This window comes from Tamandua tetradactyla, chromosome X, assembly GCF_023851605.1.
Source record: "Tamandua tetradactyla isolate mTamTet1 chromosome X, mTamTet1.pri, whole genome shotgun sequence".
NCBI lineage: Eukaryota > Metazoa > Chordata > Mammalia > Pilosa > Myrmecophagidae > Tamandua > Tamandua tetradactyla.
In genome coordinates this window covers 33,328,381-33,351,663 of record NC_135353.1, presented here as the reverse complement: position 1 = coordinate 33,351,663, position 23,283 = coordinate 33,328,381, and the positions used below count along the sequence as shown (strand labels likewise).

Here is a 23,283-nt window from a genome sequence, read left to right as displayed (position 1 = left end):
TGCCTGAGCTCTCACTGGCAAGAGGCAGAACTGGGATGTGAACTCAAGCTCTGTGATTTTAACTACCATTGTAGTTGTTTTTATTAAAGTTTAAATCAAAGCCATTACTATCATATTTGGAAACCATGGAATCTAAATTTTCTAATTTAGCGCCCTAAATACAATGCATGAATTATGCCAAGGAGTTTCCACTAATATTTACAAGACAGACCTCAATATTAATATTTAATTTTATCTAAATGCTTATGAAAGTTAAAAAGTGTTATTTTCAATTTTGCCCTCAAATTACAAAGTTTATTCTTATTTTTATTTTCCTATCAGAAAATTTAAGGTTTCCTTGTCAAAATCAAGAATATTCAGTACTTAAATGAAATTGTAACTTACTAGAAAATTCATGGGGTGTGTGTGTACTTTCAATGTGACACTGCAGCTGGAATGGTGTGGGATACTGACGGTAGCAATGCTGGCAGGTAGTGTGGTTTTCCCAGCTCTCACTGTTCTGTTTCTCAAGTTCCAAATGGTGTTTCATGTGGTTCATAAACCTATAAATGATAACAGGTACAAAAATTCAGATTTAAAACAAACAAAAAAATCCCACAAATATCTAGACCTAAATTAAAAAAAAAATACAGTTGCAATGTTCAAATTAAAATTTCTACCTCAATCAAGACGTAGAGTGAGATACTTCAAAGGTCTGTCCCTGAACAGAAGCTTTGACCAGCAAGAACTGTTAGAAACACCTTTCTCAAAATTTCAGAAAATAGAACTGCAGTAACAGGGCGAGTATCAAGTTTAAAAAAAAAAAAGGCAACTTAAAAAGATCTCCTGGCGCCCTTGCTGGCCCCTCCCCTATGCCCTCACTGGCTCCACAAAGAGCTAGCACATGCTTCCAATGAAGGTCCCTGGTTCTAGTTCCAGAGGGAGCAGAGTAACCCTCATGCATATACTAGGAGCATGTATTTTGGGCCCAATCTGTCTGCTGAAGGACTGAACCAGAACACTGATCATGGGCTCTCCATCCCAGAGCTTGTCCTGTGTATAGAAGGTAGCTCACAGAGCTCTCCTACAGAAGGCTGTCGGAGATCACTCAACATGCAGTTGCCTGGGGCAAAGATTGCTGGCTGTGGGACATTTAAGTGCAATGCCTGGAACCTTGAGGAAACATTGTTTCCTAAGGAAGAGGGAACATTTATATCCATGTAAATGGGAGAATTTCTAAGGTTTGCACCCGATGATTTTGCCTAGCTATTTTCTAAACTCACTGTAAAACTAAGCTCTGAAGGGGAGACTTGCAAAAGTCAATTTCTGCAGAGACTGAGACGGATGTTTTCTTTTCTTCCTTATTTCTGTGAGCTGGCATTCAAAAAATCTGTCAAAACACTAACTGAGGGCAGTGTGACGGTGGTTCAGTGGCAGAATTCTCACCTGCCATGCCGGAGACCCGGGTTCATTTCCCGGTGCCTGCCCATGCAAGAAACAAACACACACAAAAAAACACTACCTGAATATAAGCTTAAGGAAAAAATGCCTGGGAGTGTAAATCACAGTGATAACACATCAAAAAACAAAACAAAAAAACACATAGCAATGCCCGAAGCAAGGTAGAAGGGTAAAGTATTGAAAATCATCACCAAGGAGAACCAGACTTGGGACGTACCAAGACAAAGACTTTAAAAAAATGCTCTTAAATATACTCAAAGAGCTAAAGGAAAATATGGATAAAGAACTAAGGATATTAGGAAAACAAGAGGTGAATACAGAAGAGAACATCAACAGAGAACTGGAAATTATGAAAAAGAATCAAACAGAGTTGAAGATCCCAGTAACAGAAATTTAAAATTCCCTAGAGTGGTTCAACAGTATGTTGGAGTTGGAAGAAGAAAGAATCAATGAACTTAATGAAGTGAACAGAGCCTGAGGAACCTATGGAACACCATCAAGTTTACCAATATACACACTGGGAGTACCAGGAGAAGAAGGGCAGAGAGAGAGAAAAGAAAATCTCTAAGGCCTTAAAGCCCTCTAGATAAGTGTGTACTTTATAATCACTTTCATTAAATGGCTCAGTAAAAATTTGCTTTTCTTCTTTGTTTTAAAACATGCAACGAGGTAAATGAACCTTGGGGACATTGTGTGGTGCAAAATAAGCCAGAAACGAAAGAACAAATATTGTATGGTCTCTCGTAGAAAAATACTTTTAAGAAAATTGGGGTCTAGATTGCAAGCTCTTATAGCAGTAACATTTATTCCTGAGTTTTCAGTGTTATTTCTAAATCCTGAGATGCTGTGCTATATATGTATATAGCCAGGTATCTCCCTGGAACTTTGGGTACCTGTGTGACATCTAAGGCTCAGAGTCAGAGTTCTGCAACTCTGAAAGTCAGCATTGCTACATATAACAGCCATTCAAGGAACTGAAAAAGCATCAGGCTTCAGCTACAGATATGAAGAATGAAGCCAATCTGGTCTGGACTAAGATAAATCAGAATACAAGGGTAAGGATGGCATTGTGTGTATTCAGTCTGAACTTCACCTACTGTATGATACCAAAGAAAAAGAGGTTTATTTTAGTTCAAAACCTAAATTTTCTGTAGCAGATGATCTAACTCAGTTGTCAGCATAGCTCACTTAAACAACCCAAACACATGAGGCCCAGAATGGGAATGAGGACTTGCAATTCTGTACAGCTTAATGTAATGCCCAGATACATCCCAGAGTATATTGAGCAGCTAATTAAAAAGTAATTGGCAAAGTCCCTTGAGGGATGGAAGAAAAAAATATGCAACTATTAAACTTTAGCACCTGGGAAACCCCTGATACTGTCTCAAATATTACAGATCCCCAAGTCAAGAGGCCAAGCCCTTGATCTTAAGGCTTACTCTTGTGAAGTTTATTTCTATAGCAGACAAGCTAAGCCTACTTATAGCTATGCCTAAGAGTTACTTCTGGAGCACCTCTTTTGTTACTCAAATGCAGCCTCTCTCTTTAAGCCCAACTCTGCAAGTAAAATCATTACCGTCCCCCCTAAGTGGTACATGACCATCCAGGGGCAAAATGATCCATGGTTCTCTGGCACCACCGTGGGATCGACAACACCTTCCTGACCAAAAGGGCTAAAAGAAATGTAACAAATAAGGCATCAGTGGCTAAAAGAGTTCAAATAGAGCTGAGAGGCTATTCTGGAGGCTACTCTTATGTGAGATTCAGCTAGATAATGCAAACTGCCATGGTTCACCAAACTCTAACCAACACCATTCCTGTTAACCCTAAAGAACACCTAGGGCTCTCTGAGATTCTACATTAAGATTACTTTCCAGAAACCTATCACCTCCAGATGTTCCTAGGCCAGAGAAGTCCTGAAACCCAGAAGGACCAGCTCCTCCAAAAACATCAACTAGTTCCATCCTGCTGTCCCATATTATCAACACCCCTTTCCAACATGAAAAAGTTTGAATGGGCATAGCCCAAACACCCATAAAGATTGGAAGAAGGATCAAAGCATAAGGAGGAGTTATATAAGAGAAGTTAGGATTTAACAAATGAGTATGACTACTAAATCTAATACATTGATATTTCATTTTAGTCTCCAGTGTCCTGGAATAGCTAAAAGGAAAAACCTTAAATTGTGGAACTGTAACCCATACTAAACGTTGAAATCTGTTCTATAACTACTTTTAAAATGTACTTTGAAATTTATTGCTTTTTTGTATATATGCTATATTACACAATAAAAGTTTCTTAAAAAAGATACATATATACACACAACACATATACATGTACATGAACGCACATAAAAAGCACATATATATATATACCTCACCTAAGCCAAGTACACTGATATCTACAACTTTGAAAAATACCTAAAAAAACTAGATGATTTTATGATTGAACAGATACATGATAAAATACAGTAAATGTTAATAGTAGAATTCAGGCAGTAAATACACAGGTGTTGACTTAAAATTTTTCAGTTTTGCTGAATGCTTGAAAATTTTTATATAAAATGTTAAAAAACAACACATAAATATAAGGCTATATAAACCAATGAAAAATAATCAATTATGTCTTGTTACTTTCTTCTTGTTATGATCTCTCTGAGGATGATAGCTATATAATATGCCATATAACTCAAAGCTTGCAAAGAACAGATTTCTAAAATTTAAAGCATACATTCATAAAATCTTAAAAACATCCACTGGAAATTAAATCTCTATTTTAAAATATGTTAAGTTTAAAAATTAAAGTCATAGATATGTTTCCTAGAATGGGCACTTTTCTTAAGAGCAAGAAAAAAATCACTTTCTCTGCAAGGTAAATGTAAATTATAAATAGGATTTTAAATATCTGAGTATTAAAACTAGTATGGAGAAGTCAAACTGGATAAAGTGGTTCTCATGATAAGAAAAGTATGATTCAAAAACAGCTATTAAATAAAAAATTCTTATGAAAAAACCTAGTGCAATGATAATATAGGGTAAAGAAGAGGTAATTCACCCATTAGTTAAAATAAATTTTGTCCTTTTATAAGCTATCTGAAGGAAATACAACTAAGTGGACCTAAGATTCACTTTATAAGGAAGATTCACTTAATATAAAATATAAGGAAGGACAAAGGCTTTCTAACAAGACAACCTGTTTTTGTTCTAAGAAGAAAATGTTAAAATATCTTGTCTAGAATGGCTGGAAATGTTAGGTTGTATACATAGTGATAAATTAAAATTTTTTAAAAACCCATGGAACTGCACTGACCAAAAGCGAACCCTAAGTGAAACCATGAACTATAGCTAATAGTACAATTATGAAAATGTGCTTATACCAATTGTTACCAATGCACCTCACCAAGTTGTTAATAATAGGATAGTACATGGGAACCCTGTATTTCGTGCATGATTGCTCTGTAAACCCATAACTTCTCTAATAAAAAAGAATTTGCAGCATTCCAATGAAATAAAAATATTTACATACCTAATATTATTTTTAAGAACTTTCAAGCAACTGAAGCATTTAAAGGTTGTGTAAGTCTTCTGTTCTTCCTCAACATTTCCTTCATGTCTTCCATAATAAAAATCACTAACTAACATGATCAACTTTCCTTTCTCTGCACCAGTATCTTTATTTTCAGTATTTGAAACTTCTGTTTTAATCATGTCCAAGAAGTTATTTATCTTGTCAGGACAACAACGCTGAAAGAGGAAAATATATAAGCCTTATTTATATCTCTTTATAAAATTAGATGCCAAAAAAGGATACTGTGTCTACAACTAGGGCCAGATAATGTAAAGTTATGCTTGGCGTTGTATCTTGAAAAATATTCACCAAAATGTTGGCTTTCTTCTTTTTACATTCTAAAAAATTCAATCAACAAACACCTATTATCTTAGACAAAGTATTTTCAAAAAAATTAAAAACCTTAAGATTAGAGATTGCTATACCTTTTCTAATAATAATTTGTTCCTTAACAAAAACTCAATGATTTTCATATCTGTTTTAAGATATAGTTTAAAGGGAAAGGTAGTTCTAAAGGCCATTATGTATATGTTTAATTATCAAATAATATAGCATTTCCAGTAAATCCTGGTTGGAATTGGATTGAGCATAGCCAATTGCCATTTCCAAGACTAAAATTGCTAGAAAATGTAGAGGACACAAAGAGAGAAGCATCCATTCCATCCTGAAAACCTCAGCATTTTCTCTCTAGAATGACTAAATATCTGAAGGCGAAATTACTTTGTGAGTGAAATCAACACCTCACATAAACCGATCCTAATATGGAATACGCACTTGCAGAGGATACTTTTTTTTTTTTTTTTTTAAAACATAAAACCAAAACACAGTCTAGTTATCAGAGGCCACATTCTGGGAGGTAAATAGTAGTGATAAACCAACCAAATACAGCTCTGTCCAAGAATAAAATGAATGTATTTGGAAATTTAGGACTCGCTGTTTTTCCTACCTTTTTAAAATGCTGAATTTCAATATAAATTTGCCAATCTTTGCAATAGTGAGCATTAACTTTTCTAGTTATTTTTTTGACTTGCACACTTCTCCTTCCTTTCTTATCATATAATCTACATCACCTCTTTTTTCCTTGACTCCCTTCTCCCTTCCTGCCATTTAATACTGGGCATGCAAAATTACACACTATCTTTACACCGACACATTAGGACACTGTAATATCTACTAAAATATTTTAAGGAGTTTTACCTAAACCTCATACTTCATTAAATACTTTGAAAATTATCAGAAAGCTAATTTCAAAGCTTCCTATACCAACATAAAGCTAGAATTATAACAATTATACAAACTATAATCTGGACTGAGTTAAAACTAATTTCATATGAAATACTCCACCATTATTAGGAATTTATGCCTGTGTTAAAAATTTAAAGGTAAAACTCAGACTTCCGCTGAGTAGAGTACCATGGACAAAAAAAAAAAACAGGATTTTTGAGTTATATGTAAGATTAAGCCTAATAAAACGCCTATTTTACAGGAAGTTTGGAGGATGGCTTGATCTAGTAAATACAGTATTCCAATTAATACATTATTTCATTTAAGATTAGAATGCAATATGCATAGATTATGGTGTATATGAATTAACTTTGAAAATCTGATGACTGAGATTTTTAAAGTCTTGTACAAAGATAATCATTATAAATGTAACTTTTTACTCAGATTACACAGAAATACCAAAAAGGAGAAGATTTCTTATCCAAATATCTGGACAAACTAGCATTTACTGTATATTCATTAGTAATTATTTGGGGGATTAATAAACAGCTTTTTAATATTAAATTTGGAAAATGTTTTACCTTCATGTGATATTTCAAAGGATCCAGAAGATTGAACTGAACATTGCACTTTGGACAAGCTCTTAGAAAAGGTGTTCCAGTTTTACATTGAGGTGGTGAGGTATTTGTACCTAAAATAAATTAAGGACTTATGATTCAAATTCGCCTTATTAAATCTTAAACAACCACTAATAGTTTTTAAATTCAACATCAATTCTAAAATTTATGCATAAAAACAATTTATTTTTTATATACCAAATCTCGTATTTACCTTTTGTTTGCACATCCTGGGGAGATGGCACTGAAGAGTTATCTAAAGTCTTTGGCTTTTTTGGATTAACACTGTTTGCTTCAGAAGTAGAAGGACGTTTTAATGCAGATGAACTTTGATCAGTACCTACAACAATTTAAACAGTGGGCAAGATAATTGTAAATACTTTAGTATAGGATATTGTTCATAACTGCTACAAAAGTGGCCTTATTCAGTATTACACTAGTGCATTAGTGAGCTCCTCTGTCAAATCTGTTTAATTCTTTTAGATAACATAGAAATGATTGTTTTTCATCTTCAAAGCACATGATTACTGATAGGTGTACTACAGGCACTTAGGACAGATTTTGTAATCCCATTAACATTCTTCTGGGATGCTTAGGTTATGTGAACAACCAATGAGTGCTGTTATTCTGGACTAGACAAATGATGACATAACAGGTTGGATAGTACAAATAAACTGTTTAAATATATATAAATACATATTTTAAGCAAGAAGTTAAAATAAAATCATTCTGAGTTTAACATTCTGATTCTTTAACCTATTTCTCTGTTGCCTTTGGCTTGTGCTATTACCTAACCTTCAGTTTTTATCTGTGCCACTAAAAATTCTATTCTCATTCTTTAAGGTCAAGCTTAAATCCAACCTTCTTTCCAAGAACATTTTTTCATGATCACCCTACTAGGAGTCAATCAAGCTTCTTAACACATAGCAATACTATCATTCATAATTGTCATTCTATCAACTCATTACTGTCAAGTACTTTAAAGCTTATAATACATTTTTACTTATCATTTATCTCACTTGGCCTTAAAAAAAGGCCCTGAGATTAGAGTAAGCATTAAAATGATATTCCCTAATGGCCAATTCCAGGTCTGGAGAATCAATGTATTATGAGACACATAAAAGTCTCTGTTTTAATATTGTAAGAAAATCAAGATGTAAAGAGGTTAGGTGACTTGATAAAGGCTGCAAAAATTTTTAGAATAGAGGCTTGAACCTTTATCAATTCTAACTTTATTTACCATTCAGGGAAAAGTCCCACTCTCTACAGTATAAAAACTTAGAGGCAAAGTAGAAATCATTGTCTTTTCCCCCTAGAAGTGTCAAGAATTCAGACTCTCTATGAATAGAACTCATATGTTCTTTGTAAATCATACTTAAGACAACTATTTCATCTCCCTATTCTCTTGGTTCTTGACTATTTTACTAACTAGATAAGCAACACCTAAACGGGTGAATAACAAATCAAGTATTATCAAAACGGGAAAACATTTTTGGCACTCACATTGCTATAAATTTTTTTGTTTTGGTTCGGCAGATATTGCATACTGATTTGATGGCAAATTTAAAAATTCAAAAATCCTTATGTACCTCTATTTAATGGAATATATTAAAATATAGAAATAGTGGTTACTCTGATCACAGGGAATTTTTCAACTAGATAAAATTCCATCATAGCACAGGTTAATGAAGAACTTCATTATGGTTTACAATTAAATAACTAACTTCTTCAAATGGAAAATTTATTCCTTCAATGGGCATTGAGTGAATATTTACTATGTGCAAATTACTACTTTTTTGGTATTGCCATTTTATAGTAGCATTCCATAATAATATTTAATTATTATATCTACATCATTATTAGGATAGAAACTATAACCATACAATTGTGTTCCTACTAATGGCCTTCAGACATCAGGGGCCTTTCCTGACTCACAGAAATTACTTTAAGGTTTCTCTGCCTAGAGCCAGTTCTAAGTAAGAATGAGCTCAATTTTACCCAAGAAAGACATTCAAGAAATATTAGCTCTATTTCATCTTACAAAATCTGTAAATTTAACATGAAGTTATGGGCTTCAAAACAAAGTCAATTCCATATGCATATTCATGAAGTTTCTATTTATAATTTCTATGAAAATGTGCTAAAACAAACCTTCTATAGTAACTGTTGTTGCCTCTTGAGACTGTGATAATGCTGTTTCCTCGGTCAAGTCAAATAGTAAGTCTGAAGAATCATCTGATTCCATGTGTGATGAATTTTTTGTATAATCCTTTAAAAAATATTTCATAGGAAAAATACTGCATTTACTCAACAGTGTTATAATTATTTTATTTCATAAACTTTTATAAAGGTTAGTAACTTTTATAAAGGCCAATACTACAAAGATATCCACAATGACTCAATTACTAGTAGGTTATAAAATGTAAAATTATTACTCCCTGCCTGCCAAAATTAACATCTCTTGAAACTGAAAGCAAGCTATTACTTAGAGCTGGCTTATTCCTGAAAAGCTAATTAAAAAATGCTGGTCCAACTTTTTCATGATAAAAGAAACATATAGATCCACTGTAGATTAATTAGGTATTGACACACTTTAGAGGGCTACTAAAAATGCAGCATATAAATAAAAAAAGCAAATAACAGAACCTCAGTATAATTCTTGGACAAAAGCAAAGAGAAAAATAGAAGAACATACTAATATGAATACTAAAACTAAAAGCATCTATAAGTCTAAAAACCGCACACTCAAAATGTCAGGGCAAACAAACTGGGAATTAATTTGCAGTATTGTACATCAGGATTAAGTGTGAATTTCACAACACCACATGGAATGGGTTTTGGAATCACCTTTATTGAAGAAATTTATGTCAGGGGTCAGAAAGAGAAAGAATAGTCATCTTTCACTCCTCTCATGATCCCACAGAAACCTGTGCAGGGCCAGGCAATTTCCCATCTTAGAGGACAACATGAAAGCAGCTTAGGGGAAACAAACAAGACTACTTGTAGTCCAAGAGAAATTTCAGCCCTTTCATCAGCAGAGAGGGTAGTCCCAGCTAGCAAGAAGATCTCAAGAAAAGAGTGGGCTGAAAAGCATGAGATAAACCATAACGTGATCAAGTATAAGGTAGAATAATTTAGGAAAATGGATACAAAATTTACTATATAAATAAATATACAGATGATTATATATTATAAAATAATTATAAGTATGAGATGATCAATAGTATGATTAAATGTAAGAAAATACAATATAGGGATATATACTCCAGTACTATCATATGTTAAATATATATATAAATTATACCGTAATCTATTTATTAAAAACAGTCACTGTGACGAGTATGCGCGCAGAGTGACTTTTGGACCATTCCATGTGTCATAATATACAAGCAAATTTTAAGATTAAGATGCAAGATAAAAAAATCAAAAGGGAAAAAAGTCTAAAAAAACAAAAAACAAAACCAAAACAAACAAGCAAAGAACCTGAGGCATTGCACTGCATAAATTAAATACAAACGACCAATACACCACAAAAAACTTTTTCCCAACTTATTTGTCAAACAAATGCAAATAACAATGAGATACAATTTTTAGCTACTGAATTGGCATTGCTTTAGAAATATCTTTATAAAATAAAAATAACTGGCCAGTATGCTTCAAAACATCAAGACCATGAAGCACAAAGAAAGACTGATCTGAACAGACTAATTAACAACTAAATACAAGGTAGGATCCTGGATAGGATCCTGGAAGAGAAAAATAACAATGGAAAATCTGGTGAAATTAGAACATCTGCAGTTTAGTTAATATATTGCGTCAGTGTTAATTTCCTGATTCTATTAACTAAGATGTTTTGATACGCAAGACACTGAGAAACTGGGAGATGGTTATATGGGAATTTTGTGTATATTTGAAATTTTTCTGTAATCTAAAATTCGTTTGAAATCAAAAGTTAAAATTAAGGGTGGGCCACGGTGGCTCAGCAGGCAGAGTTCTCACCTGCCATGCCGGAAACCCGGGTTTGATTCCCCGTGCCTGCCCAAGCAAAAAAAGTTAAAATTAAAAAGCAATGATAATATTCACTATTGACAAAGTAGAAGTTATATTCTGGAACAACTTTTCTACAAGAAAATATTGGCAATATCCATCAAGGATTTTAAGTTCATATCACTTATCCAATTATCTTCCTTCTAAGAATTTATGGTAAGAAAATGAAAATGTTTCATGAGGAATTATTTATAATAGCAAAAAACTTAAATCCTGTATGTCCAACAATGGAGAAATGGTTAAATAAGTTAAATGACAGACTATCATGCAACATATTTTTAAGAAATACTCAATGCAAAGATGTTCAATGAGAAAAGAGGAATATGTATCTGTATGAAATACAGTCCTGACCAACATACTCTACATACCATACTGACCATCAGCTGAAAACAAAATCAAAATATTATATGCAGTCTTCTCTGTTTTTTCTAACATCTTCCCCAAAATACCCATAATTTTTACAATGGGAATATTAGGGTTTTGCTTGGTGTTTTGTGTTTACAAATGGAGAGAATTCAGTTTTAAGAATTTTATTTTGCTACTAAGTATTCTATTATATGGATTTATTAAAAAGTTATAGAGACAGATACTGATGTGACAAACTATTAGTAGAATCTCAGGCATAATAGGCAGATAGATTCTACCTCTGAATTTAAAATCAGTAATATCTTATGACTTAATTGTAACCAAGCACACTCTAACTTCAAGGTAAACAGTTTCTCCAAAAATTTATACTTAAAAATGAAAAATATTCACTTGCAATTTCCAGAACAGTTCTTTAACAGAAGCTCCTTCAAACAGTACTGCTCTGTTAAATAATTTCCTAGGTGACAACTCTGTTCAATTAAGTGCCCTGATTTCAGAGACTAGATGTTATATAACAAATAACCTGTTAAAATAATTCTCCAGTTGGGCATTTTTTATGACTCATAAAATAGTTCAGAAAGACCAGACCGGGATTCAGAAGGCCTGTCCATTTATTTAACTATTAACCTTGGGGCAGTCACTTCTGAGCTTCAAGTTTCCAACTGAAATAATGGCCACCAAATTATTGTGCATTTAAAATGTACTTGATCCTTTTATGGTACGTGTATTGTATCAAGTAGTTGTGACAACAGTGCTAATAAAGACCTAGTATTATTTCCCATTTTTAAATAGGTAAACTAAGACTAAGTGTGGTTAAGTAAGGTTCCTAATACAACTCAGTTTGTTATTAATGATGGAGCTGGGATTAGAAACCAGGTCTGCCTGATTTCATACACTGTGCCCTGAAGCTATACTACACTTACTTTAAAAGGATAACAACTATCTCTCTGCCTACTTGAGTCATTGAGATAAAGAGATTTTACATGAAAAAGATTTTAAAATATGAAATAAAATGGAAAAAATATAATTTATTAGCAACAATGTGCTCCAAAATTCAGAAAAAATTTCCTTAAATAGGATTCTCAATTCATTCAATAATCTGTATCTGTTACTCTTGACCTGGGCTGCACATTAGTGTCACCTGGAGAGTTTCTAAATGTGTCATGCCCAGGCCCCACTCCAGAACAATTGACAAAATCTATTTTTTTAAAAGCTCCCTAGGATTGGGAACCACTGATCGATGAGTTTTGATGTTGAAAACCTATACCTACAACTTGGCAGGTGAACTCACTGCCCTCCCCACGTGGGACATGACTCCCAGGGGTGTAAATCTCCCTGGCAACATGGGACCTGACTCCTGGGAATGAGCTGGGACCTGGAATCATGGGAATGAGAAAGACTTCTTGACCAAAAAGGGGAAGAGAGAAATGAAACAAAATAAAATTTTAGTAGCAGAGAGATGTCAGAGTCAAGAGGTTAACCTGAAGGTTATTATTATGCATTACAGAGATATCCTTTTTTAGCTTATGATATTTTGGAGTGGCTAGAGGGAAGTACCTGAAACTGCTGAGCTGTGTTCCAGTAGCCTTTATTATTGATGATGCCCGCATAACTATATAGCCTTTACAATGTGACTGTGTGATTGTGAGAACCTTGTACCTGATGTTCCTTTTATCCAGGCTATGGACAGATGAATAAAAAATATGGATAAAAAATAAATAATAGGGGGAGATAAGAGTAAAAACTGGATAGACAGAAACTTTGTGGGTCAACAAGAGGGAGGGGTAAAGATGTATGTGTTCTTTTTTCTTTGTTTTATTTCTTTATCTGGAGTGATACAAATGTTCTAAAAATGATCATGGTGAAGAAAACACAACCATGTGATGATATTGTGAGCCACTGATTGTATAACATGGTTAGACTGTATGTCTGTTTATATTTCTCAATAACAACATAAAAAAACCCCAACAAATCTATGCCCACAGAAACAAAAAATATTCCGACCTTGAATGATCTCTTTCTTTCTCCAGTGGTTCAATATAGGAAAGATTTTCATTTATCAAACTTTAAAAAAAATTTTTAGATTTTTATTGATAAACAACAAACACAAACATTCTTAACATACACACATTCCATACATGGTGTACACTCAATGGCTCACAATACATTACATAGTTGCATATTCATCACGATGTTCATTTCTTAGAATATCTGCATCACTCCAGAAAAGGAAATAAAAAGAAAAAAAAACTCATGCATACCATATCCCATATCTCACCTTCATTGACCACTAGTATCACCATCTACCCAATATATTTATCTTATTTTTTTAAATACCTAAAAACATGTAACAAATGCAAACATTCCTCTTTTGATCATTCTGTTCTACATATATAATCAGTAATTCACAATATCATCACATAGTTGCATATTCATCATCATGATCATTTTTTGGAACATTTGCATCTATTCAGAAAAAGAAATAAAACGAAAACAGAAAAAAAATTTATACATACCATACCCCTTACCCCTCCCTTTCATTGATCACTAGCATTTCAAACTAAATTTATTTTAACATTTGTTCCCCCATTATTTATTTTTATTTACCCAATATATTTTAACCTTTGTTCCCCCTATTATTTGTTTATATATTTTTAATCCATATTTTTTACTCATCTGTCCATACCCCAGAGAAAGGGAGCATCAGACATAAGATTTTCACAATCACAGTCCCATTATAAACATATCAAAGTCTTTTTAAATAATGAAGCTTTCCTTTCCTATTTTTCCTCCAAATGCCATATACCTTATGAGAGCATGAGAAAACACGAGAAATTTAATTTGATTCCAGCTAAAATAATTTTTGCATTTTGGGCACCTGTCATTTTACTTCAAGTCCACCTATTATGTTTTTTTAAACATTAGAAATAGCTCATGGACACTTACTAGGTTTCAGAGCCAATGCTCTGGGTGAAGGCTCTCATTTTAGAAATAAAGAAAATGAGGCCTAGAGAGGTGTGACAATGCTCTAGTTAGGAACAAAGGGAGAATTGGCATTTGTCTTTTGTTTTTAGACAAGATTTCTTTAACTGCTAGTCCAGGCCTCATATTGTTATTGAATATTGTTTCAGAATGCATATACAATTTTTCCCAAATTCTAATTTTTGCATGAAAACTCAAATTTTATCACTGGCAAAAAACACTATCAGTTTCTTTCCCTGAAGTGACTTTGTACATTTTTGAGGTAATGCCCGCCAAGTATGCAAGACTAAATAACTGTATGTGTGTGAGACAGACTCTAATGTGGTCCCCCCCCCATAGTTCAATCCAGGTATTTACCCTCTTTGTGTGATTCCTTCCCCTTGCATGTAAGCAGGATGTGTGATTGCTTGTAACTAATAGAATATGGCAAAGGTGAACAATGCACCTTTGATTGTGCGTAGATTATGTTACACAGCCCATCTTACTAAAGATGTGCTCTTCCTTGCTGGCTTTGAGGAAACACCAGCCATATTAGGAAAGCCCATATGGCAAGGAACTGAGTGAGGGTAGCCTCAAGGTGAAACCACCAAGGAACTGAGGCCCTTGGACCAATGACCCACAAAGAACTAAATGCTGTCAACAACCACGTGAGCTTGGAAGCAGAGCCTTCCCCAGTAAACTTCAAATGATACTACAACCCTGGCTGATATCTTGATTGCTGCCTTGTGAGACCCTGAAGTGGAAGACCCAGTTAAAACTATGCCTTGACTCCTGACCCATAGAAACTGAGATAATTAGCATCTATTGCTTTAAGCTGCTAAATTTGTGGTAATACTGTCATGCAACAATAAGTAACACCCCCAGAGTTTAAAAAATATATAATCATATTCATCCATCCATATATGTATAAATGTACAGACTTTTAAAAAATGGAAAAATTGCTCTAGAGCCATGGTTCTCCAAATGTGGTTTGGGAACCCTTGAGGGGATCCCTAAGACTCTTTCAGAGGTCCATGAAGTTAAAACTGTTATAATAACTCGAAGACATTTGCCTTTGGTGCAGGTGATGCAAAAGCAATGGTGGGTAAAATTGCTGGCATCTTAGTATGAATCAAGGCTGCAGCACCAAATGCTACTAGTAGTTTTTGTATTAGCGACCACTAAGTAGTCACGATAAAAAAAAATCAGTTTCACTTAAGAATATCCTTGAAGTAGTAAAGCAAACGTAAATGTCTTTGAAAATGTGTGAGGAAATGGGTAGTATGCATAAAGTATGTCTGTATCTGTATCTGAAATATGCTTTTCCTGAGGAAAAGCACTTGGTGATTGATTTGGGAGCTGAACTAATCACTTTTTGTAATGGAGTGGCATTTTTACTCAGGTTTAGATAGCATGGTTTTCAATACCACGCCTATTTAATTTAAGCATGTTACCTGATTTATTAACAGTTTGAGTACTTAGTTCTGGCAGTTATTACTTTGGATATTGTTTGAACTATCATAAAGATGGCACTATTTTCCAATGCTCATTATGCTTCTAGCCAGTAATGGCTAGCTATGACAGTCCAGAATTCTAGCTAGTTATTATACTATCCAATGTATCCCTGAGCTAACTCTGTAGTTTCAGAAACACTTACAGGTTTAGACAGGTTCTGAACAATAATGGTACTATGTGAAGATTTAGATTCATGATGAAATCTAGGTGAGGCAGCCACCGGATTTGATGTTGGATTCGTGGGTTGTTGACTTGCCGGCTTGGATGCATCAGGAGTACCTGTATTTTAAAATTATACAATATATTGAATATATTTCTATATAATCAATTGCATAAAAATATTTTACCTTAAAATTAAAAATAGCACAATAATATTGTACCTTGACTGAGTGTCTCATTCTTTATTCCCTTTGAAGATGAGCTGGAGTTACCTCTGTTCAAGATATCTATAAAAATTATACTCATTTTAAAATTCAGTGTTGAAATGAAATACATATTAAGATAATAGAAAAAACTTTCCAAAAATATATCCATACACAACCTATAACTGAAGTATATTTTTTGTCCTCAATAGTAACAGGTTTATATATAGATTTGGGTTCCTGTGACTCGAAATCAACCCTTTCTCAACACCCATGTTTCATTCACACACCTAAAAACCTGGAAGTTTCATTATGAGCAAGCTGATTAAATAATCTGCACCATTCCTCCTGAGTTAGAACGTTTTCATTCAGAAATTCAAAATAAGTATTTACTCAAGTCATTAAAGAGCTACTCCTCTAGTACTTTTTGGTGACTGTAGTCTACCCAACACAAGGTTTTTTACTTTTTACCCTACTTCTGGAGGTAAATGCTTACTTGAAATGGCTGGTTTTGAACTTGATATCTCTCCAACAAAGATCAGTTCATCATCGTCTTCATCTTCAATTTCTTCTGCTTTCTTCTGCCATGGTTCCAGCTCTTCTTCTTCACATTCCATAAAGAGTTCTGCCATTTTTGAATTACCTACTTTTCAAAAGGTGAGAAGCAAACCTTATTTTCAAAAAGAAAAAAATAATAATCCTAATAGCAGTAACTGAACTGATATTTGTAGTCAGTATATGGTAGCAACAACAGGAAACTCAGACGTCACTCTCTAAAACCAGAATGAATAAAATCTAGCTAGCTAGCTAACTAGTGGATAAGTGAAGTTATTTACAATTGCCAATAAATTTTAGGAACATTCAAATCGTACCAAAGTGTGTTTCAGTAGTATGGTTGGAATATTATTGTAACTATAAAAAAAACTCATCTAACAGATATCTGAACAACAACAAAAAAACTACATTAATAAAAGGCAGATAAACTAAGAATAAGAAGCAAGAGATGAAAGACACGTGAAAGAACAAAGCAGTAAAACAGAGTAAAAGATCTTAGAGAAAACAGATATCATACAGGTGTCAGGAAAAAATATGAGAAAAATAAATATGAGATTTTGTTGGTTTGTCCAGAGTGATTTCATCAGTTAATAACAAGTATTTGTTAGAAAATCAATTTCAAAGGTACAATATTCATCTAATAAAAGTCCTAGAAAAGAAACAGCCAAAATGTCCATTAACAGACGAGTGGCTAAACGAACTGTGGTATATACATATGATGGAATATTATGCAGCCGTAAGACAGAATAAAGTTATGAAGTATGTAACAACATGGATGAATCTTAAGGACATTATGCTGACTGAGATTAGCCAGAAACAAAAGGACAAATACTGTATGGTCTCACTGATATGAACTGACATTAGTGAATAAACTCGGAGAATTTCACTGGTAACAGAGACCATTAGGAGATAGAAATAGGGTAAGATATTGGGTAACTGGAGCTGAAGGGATACAGATTGTGCAACAGGACCGAATGTAAAAACCCAGAAATGGACAGTACCATACTACCTGTCATGCAATTATGTTAAAACACTGAATGAAGCTGAATGTGAGAATGATAGAGGGAGGAAGGCTCAGGGCACAAATGAAACCAGAAAGTTAGATGATAAAGACTGAGATGGTATTATCTAGGAATACCCAGAGTGTATAATGATAGTGACTAAATGTCCAAATTTTAAAAATGTTTTTGCGTGAGGAAGAACAAAGGAATGTCATTACTGCAGTGTGTTGAAAATAGAGGGTAATTAATAGTTTAAAATTTCAACTTATGTGTGAGACTAAAGCAAAAAATGTTTATTTGGTACAAAATTTATATTTTGATTAGTGCATTTCCTAATATAACTTATGTAGACACCTTAACTGAACGCCATAAGTACATGGAACCTTGAGTAGGACATGAGATTTTGTTGGTTTGTCCAGAGTGATTTCATCAGTTAATAACAAGTATTTGCAAAGTCCCCTTCCAGGAATGGTGAGAAAGGGGGAAAATCCAACTTCCCCAAGTTGAATTCTTGATATTCTCACAAGCAGTGCAGACAACCAAAGCTATAGGCTAAGCCCCCAGTCTTGGGGTTTGTTCATATGAAACTTACTCTACAAAGGATAGGTCAAGCCTACTTAAAATTAGACCTAAGAGTCACCCCCAAGAGAGACTCTTTTGTTGCTCAGATGTGGTCTCTCTCTCCAGCCAACACAACAAGCAATCTCACCACCCTCCCGTCTACGTGGGACATGACTCCCAGGAGTGTGGACCTTCCTGGCAACGTGGGACAGAAATCCTAGAATGAGCTGAGACTCAGCATCAAGGGATTAAGAAAACCTTCTCGGCCAAAAGGGGTAAGAGTGAAATGAGACAAAGTGGCAATGGCTGAGAGATTCCAAACAGAGTCGAGAGGTTATCCTGGAGGTTATTCTTATGCATTAAGTAGATACCACCTTGTTATTCAAGATGTAATGGAGAGGCTGGAGGGAACTGCCTGAAAATGTAGAGCTGTGTTCCAGTAGCCACGTTTCTTGAAGACGATTGTATAATGACATAGCATTCACAACGTGACTGTGTGATTGTGAAAATCTTGTGTCTGAGGCTCCTTTTATCTACCTTATCAACAGATGAGTAGAACATATGGAATAAAAATAATGGGGGAACAAATGTTACAATAAATTTAGTTTCAAATGCTAAAAAAAAGTCCTAGAAAAGAGAGAAAAAGGAGAGGGAAGGTTATCAAAGGAATAATACAAGAAAACTCCCCAGTTCTAGACAACATAAATATCCATACTGAAAGGGACCACCAGCACACAGGAAAAAAACTACACCGGAGGACAACTATCATGGTCAACTTCATGTCTCAACTTGGCTAAGTGGTGGTACCTGTTTGTCTGGTTGGGCAAATGCTGGCCCATCTCTTGCAATGAGGACATTTCATAGAATTAGATCATGATCACGTCAGCTGCATCCACAGCTGATTTCATTTGTAATCAGCCAAGGGGAGTGTTTTCTGCAATGGGTGATACTTAATCTAATCACTGGGAGCCTTTTAAGAAGGATTCAAAAGAGACAGGCTCTCTTCCTGCTTCAGCTGGTGAGCCTCTCCTGTGGAGTTCGTCCAGACCCTCCATTGGAATTGCTGGCTTCACAGCTTGCCCTGCGATTCTGGACTCTGCATTCCCGCGGTCATGAGAGACACTTTTATAAATTTTATGTTTGCGAGTGTTCCCTGTTGATTCTGTTTCTCTAGAGAACCCTAACATACACTTGGTACCAGGAATGGTTCTTAAACAGAATCTTAAAAATGGGTTTTTATGAATGGTTTTCTACTCTGACTGGACTCAAAGGCACTAAGGACTCTGATTCCTATAATCAGAATGACACTCCCAATCCACGGAGTGAGTTGGCAAAAGAGATAGTCAAAATATCACCATTTGATTCTCCTAATGCTTCACTTGTACGAAGCCAGGCTCTGGGGGATAATGTTTTTGACACCTTTACAAAGTTTTGTGGAAATAAGAGGCATAGAGATGTTGGCTGGTTGTTGGTAGATACACTGGCTACATTAAGGAGTGAAAGGGATGGGCTTAAGGCTTCAAACGAGAAGCTTAAGCACCGTCTGACAGATGTAGACATTTCTATGGGTATCCTGAAGGAAAATCTTATTTCCTGTAGCCGTAGACTTCAGATCTCTGAAAATCAGACTCAGAATTTTATTCATTAGAGTAGCAACTTTACAACGTAAACTGAAATCTCAATGTTGCATGGTGTCTGCCGTTAAAGTGAGGGCACTGATTGGAAAGGAGTGGGACCCTGAAAAATGGGATGATGACATGGATTGATAATGATGTCGGTAAGGTTGAAACCCTACGTCATGCTGAGTCTTCTCTAGATAACCCTGTAATACCCTGCCCTGAGGACATAGCCACCTCACCTCCTCCTGAAGGGATTAGCCCTAGAGTGATTCATCCTGTTTCACCAGACTAAACTGCAAATGAAGGCCCTGAAGCAAATGGCTTGGAAGGTATTTCTAATTTCTGTCATGACCCACCCCACCACCCCTCATTTCTTCCAGACCTATAACTAGACTAAAGTCCCTACAGGCCCCTAAAGGTGAGGTACAATGTACCACACATGAGGAGGTACGTTATACTCCTAAAGAACTGTGTGAGTTTTCCAATTTATATAGACAGAAATCAGGGGAATGTGCGTGGCAATGGATTTTAAGGTTATGGGATAATGGTGGGAGGAATATAAGGCTGGATCAGGCTGAATTTATTGATAAGGGCCCACTAAGCAGAGATTCTGCATTCAGTGTTATAGCTCGAGGGGTTAGGAAAGGCATTAACAGTTTGTTTGGATGGTTGGTTGAAACATGGATCAAAAGGTGGCTGACATTACCTGAGGCTGAAATGCCAGAACTGCCCTGGTATAATGTAGATGAGGGGATGCAGAGGTTTAGAGAGATTGGAATGTTAGAGTGGATTTATCATGCAAAGCCTGCTCTTACACCCCAGGAATGTCTGGAGGATGCACCTTTTACCAGAACAGTGAGAAATAAATTTGTGAGACTAGCGCCATCATCCCTGAAGAGCTCTGTAGTTGCACTTCTCTGTAGGTCAGATATTACTGTAGGAACTGCTGTCACTAAGCTGGAATCCTTAAACACAATGGGGATGACGGGATCCAGAGTTGGCAGAAGCCAGGTGGCAGCACTTAATTGCCAAAGACAGGGTAGACGTAGCTATTATAATAAACAGCAAACTCAAAGTAGGAGTCAAAATTATATGACTCGCAGAGATTTGTGGCATTGGCTAGTAAATCATGGGGTACCTAGAAATACAATAGAAGGGCAGTCTACTAAATTCTTGTTCGAGCTGTATAAACAAAAGTGTTCTAGGTCAAGTGACAGAAGTCTAACCTGAATTACAAAAACACAGAATTACGGCCCCTTAATCAATTTCCAGACTTGAGACAGTTTACAGACCCAGACCCCTTGAATGAAGGGAAGGCCAGGTCCCTTTGGGGGAGAACCCTGTTACACTGCCACAGATTTATACTGTTAATCTTCCTCCAAGCCTTCCCCCAGGAGGCCAACCATCTTTGTGCATTGGAGAAAAGGAAATGATCAGATATTTCGGGGATTGTTAGACACTGGCTCAGAAGTGACATTAATTCCAGGGGACCCAAAACATCACTCCTGTCCACCAGTCAGAGTGGGGGCTTATGGAGGCCAGGTGATCAATGGAGTTTTAGCTCAGGTCCATCTCACAGTGGGTCCTGTGGGCCCCTGGACCCATTCTGTAGTTATTTCCCCAGTTCCAGAATGTATAATTGGTGTAGACATATTAAGCAACAGGCAGAATCCCCACATTGGCTCTAACTCGTGCAGTGAGGGCTGTTATGGTGGGAAAGGCCAAGTTGAAGCGACTAGAACTTCCCCTACCTAGCAAAACAGTAAATCAGAAGCAATACCGGATTCCTAGAGGGATTGCAGAGATTACTGTTACTCTTAAGGACTTGAAGAATGCAGGGGTGGTGATTCCCACCACATCCCCATTCAGCTCTCCTATTTGGACTGTGCAGAAAACAGATGGGTCTTGGAGGATGACAGTGGACTATCGTAAGCTCAACCAGGTGGTAACTCCAATTGCAGCTGCTGTTCCAGATGTGGTATCACTGCTTGAGCAAATTAATACATCCCCTGGTACCTGGTATGCAGCTATTGATGTGGCAAATGCAGTTTTCTCAATAGCTATTAGTAAAGACCACCAGAAACAGTTTGCTTTCAGCTGGCAAAGTCAGCAATATACTTTCACTGTCCTACTTCAGGGGTATATCAACTCTCCAGCCCTATATCATAATCTTGTCTGCAGGGACCTTGATCGTTTTTCCCTTCCACAAGACATCACACTGGTCCATTATATTGATATCACGTTGATCAGACCTAGTGAGCAAGAAGTAGCAATTACTCTAGACTTACTGGTAAGGCATTTGTGTGTGAGAGGATGGGAGATAAATTCCACAAAAATACAGGGGACTTCCACTTCAGTGAAATTTCTAGGTGTCCAGTGGTGTGGGGCATATTGAGATATTCCTTCTAAGGTGAAAGATAAGTTGCTGCATCTGGCCCCTCCTACAACCAAAAAAGAGGCACAATGCCTAGTTGGTCTCTTTGGATTTTGGTGACAACATATTCCTCATTTGGGTGTGCTATTCGGGCCCAATTATTGAGTGACCAGAAAAGCTGCTTATTTTGAGTGGGGATTTGAACAAGAGGAGGCTCTGTGACAGGCCCAGGCTGTTGTACAAGCTGCTTTGCCACTTGGGCCGTATGATCCAGGAGATCCAATGGTGCTAGAAGTGTCAGTGGCAAACAGAGATGATGTCTGGAGCCTTTGGCAGGCCCCTATAGGAGAATCACAATGCAGACTCTTAGGATTTAGGAGCAAAGCCTTACCATCTGCTGCATTTTGAGAAACAGCTTGTGGCCTGCTACTGGGCCTTTGTAGAGACTGAACGCTTAACCATGGGCCACCAAGTTACTATGAGACCCAAGTTGCCTATCATGAACTAGGTTTTGTCTGACCCACCAAGCCATCAAGTTGGGCGCACAGCAGCACTCTATTGTAAAATGGAAATGTTATATATGAGATAGGGCCAGAGCAGGTCCTGAAGGCACAAGTAAGTTACATGAAGAAGCGGCCCAAATTCCCATGGTCTCCACTCCTGCCACATTACCTTCTCTTTCCCAGACGAGAGCTATGGCCTCTTGGGGAGTTCCTTGCAGTGAACTGACTGAGGAAGAGAAAACTTGGGCCTGGTTTACAGATGGTTCAGCACGATATGCAGATACCACCCAAAAGTGGAGAGCTGCAGCACTACAAATCCTTTCTGGGGTGTCCTTGAAGGACAGTAGTGAGGGGAAATCCTTGCAGTGGGTAGAACTTCGAGCAGTGTACCTGGTTGTTCATTTTGCTTGGAAGGAGAAGTGGCCAGAGGTGTGTTTGTATACTGACTCATGGGCTGTTGCTAATGGTTTTGGCTGGATGGTCAGGGACTTGGAAAAACCATAATTGGAAAATTGGTGACAAAGAGGTCTGGGGAAGAAGTATGTGGATGGACCTTTTTGAGTGGGCTAAA

At 36.0% G+C, this 23,283-nt stretch overlaps 1 protein-coding gene across 4 annotated transcripts in view; it reads right to left on the bottom strand.

Annotated features, from left to right (window-relative positions):
• ZNF280C (zinc finger protein 280C) overlaps positions 1-23,283 on the bottom strand; it is a 63,867-nt gene that overhangs the window by 24,816 nt on the left and 15,768 nt on the right. For 2 of the 4 annotated variants that reach the window (XM_077145525.1, XM_077145524.1), the window contains 8 exons: positions 16,596-16,742; positions 16,118-16,183; positions 15,880-16,016; positions 9,000-9,117; positions 7,063-7,188; positions 6,813-6,922; positions 4,966-5,183; positions 385-542 (listed from right to left, as the gene is read on the bottom strand). In XM_077145525.1, coding sequence (XP_077001640.1) covers positions 385-542; positions 4,966-5,183; positions 6,813-6,922; positions 7,063-7,188; positions 9,000-9,117; positions 15,880-16,016; positions 16,118-16,183; positions 16,596-16,731 — 1,069 coding nt within the window. In that variant the 5' untranslated portion in view covers positions 16,732-16,742. Of the gene's footprint in view, positions 1-384; positions 543-4,965; positions 5,184-6,812; positions 6,923-7,062; positions 7,189-8,999; positions 9,118-15,879; positions 16,017-16,117; positions 16,184-16,595; positions 16,746-23,283 lie in introns of all 4 variants that reach the window. The other 2 variants (XM_077145522.1, XM_077145523.1) reach the window with 1 other exon arrangement.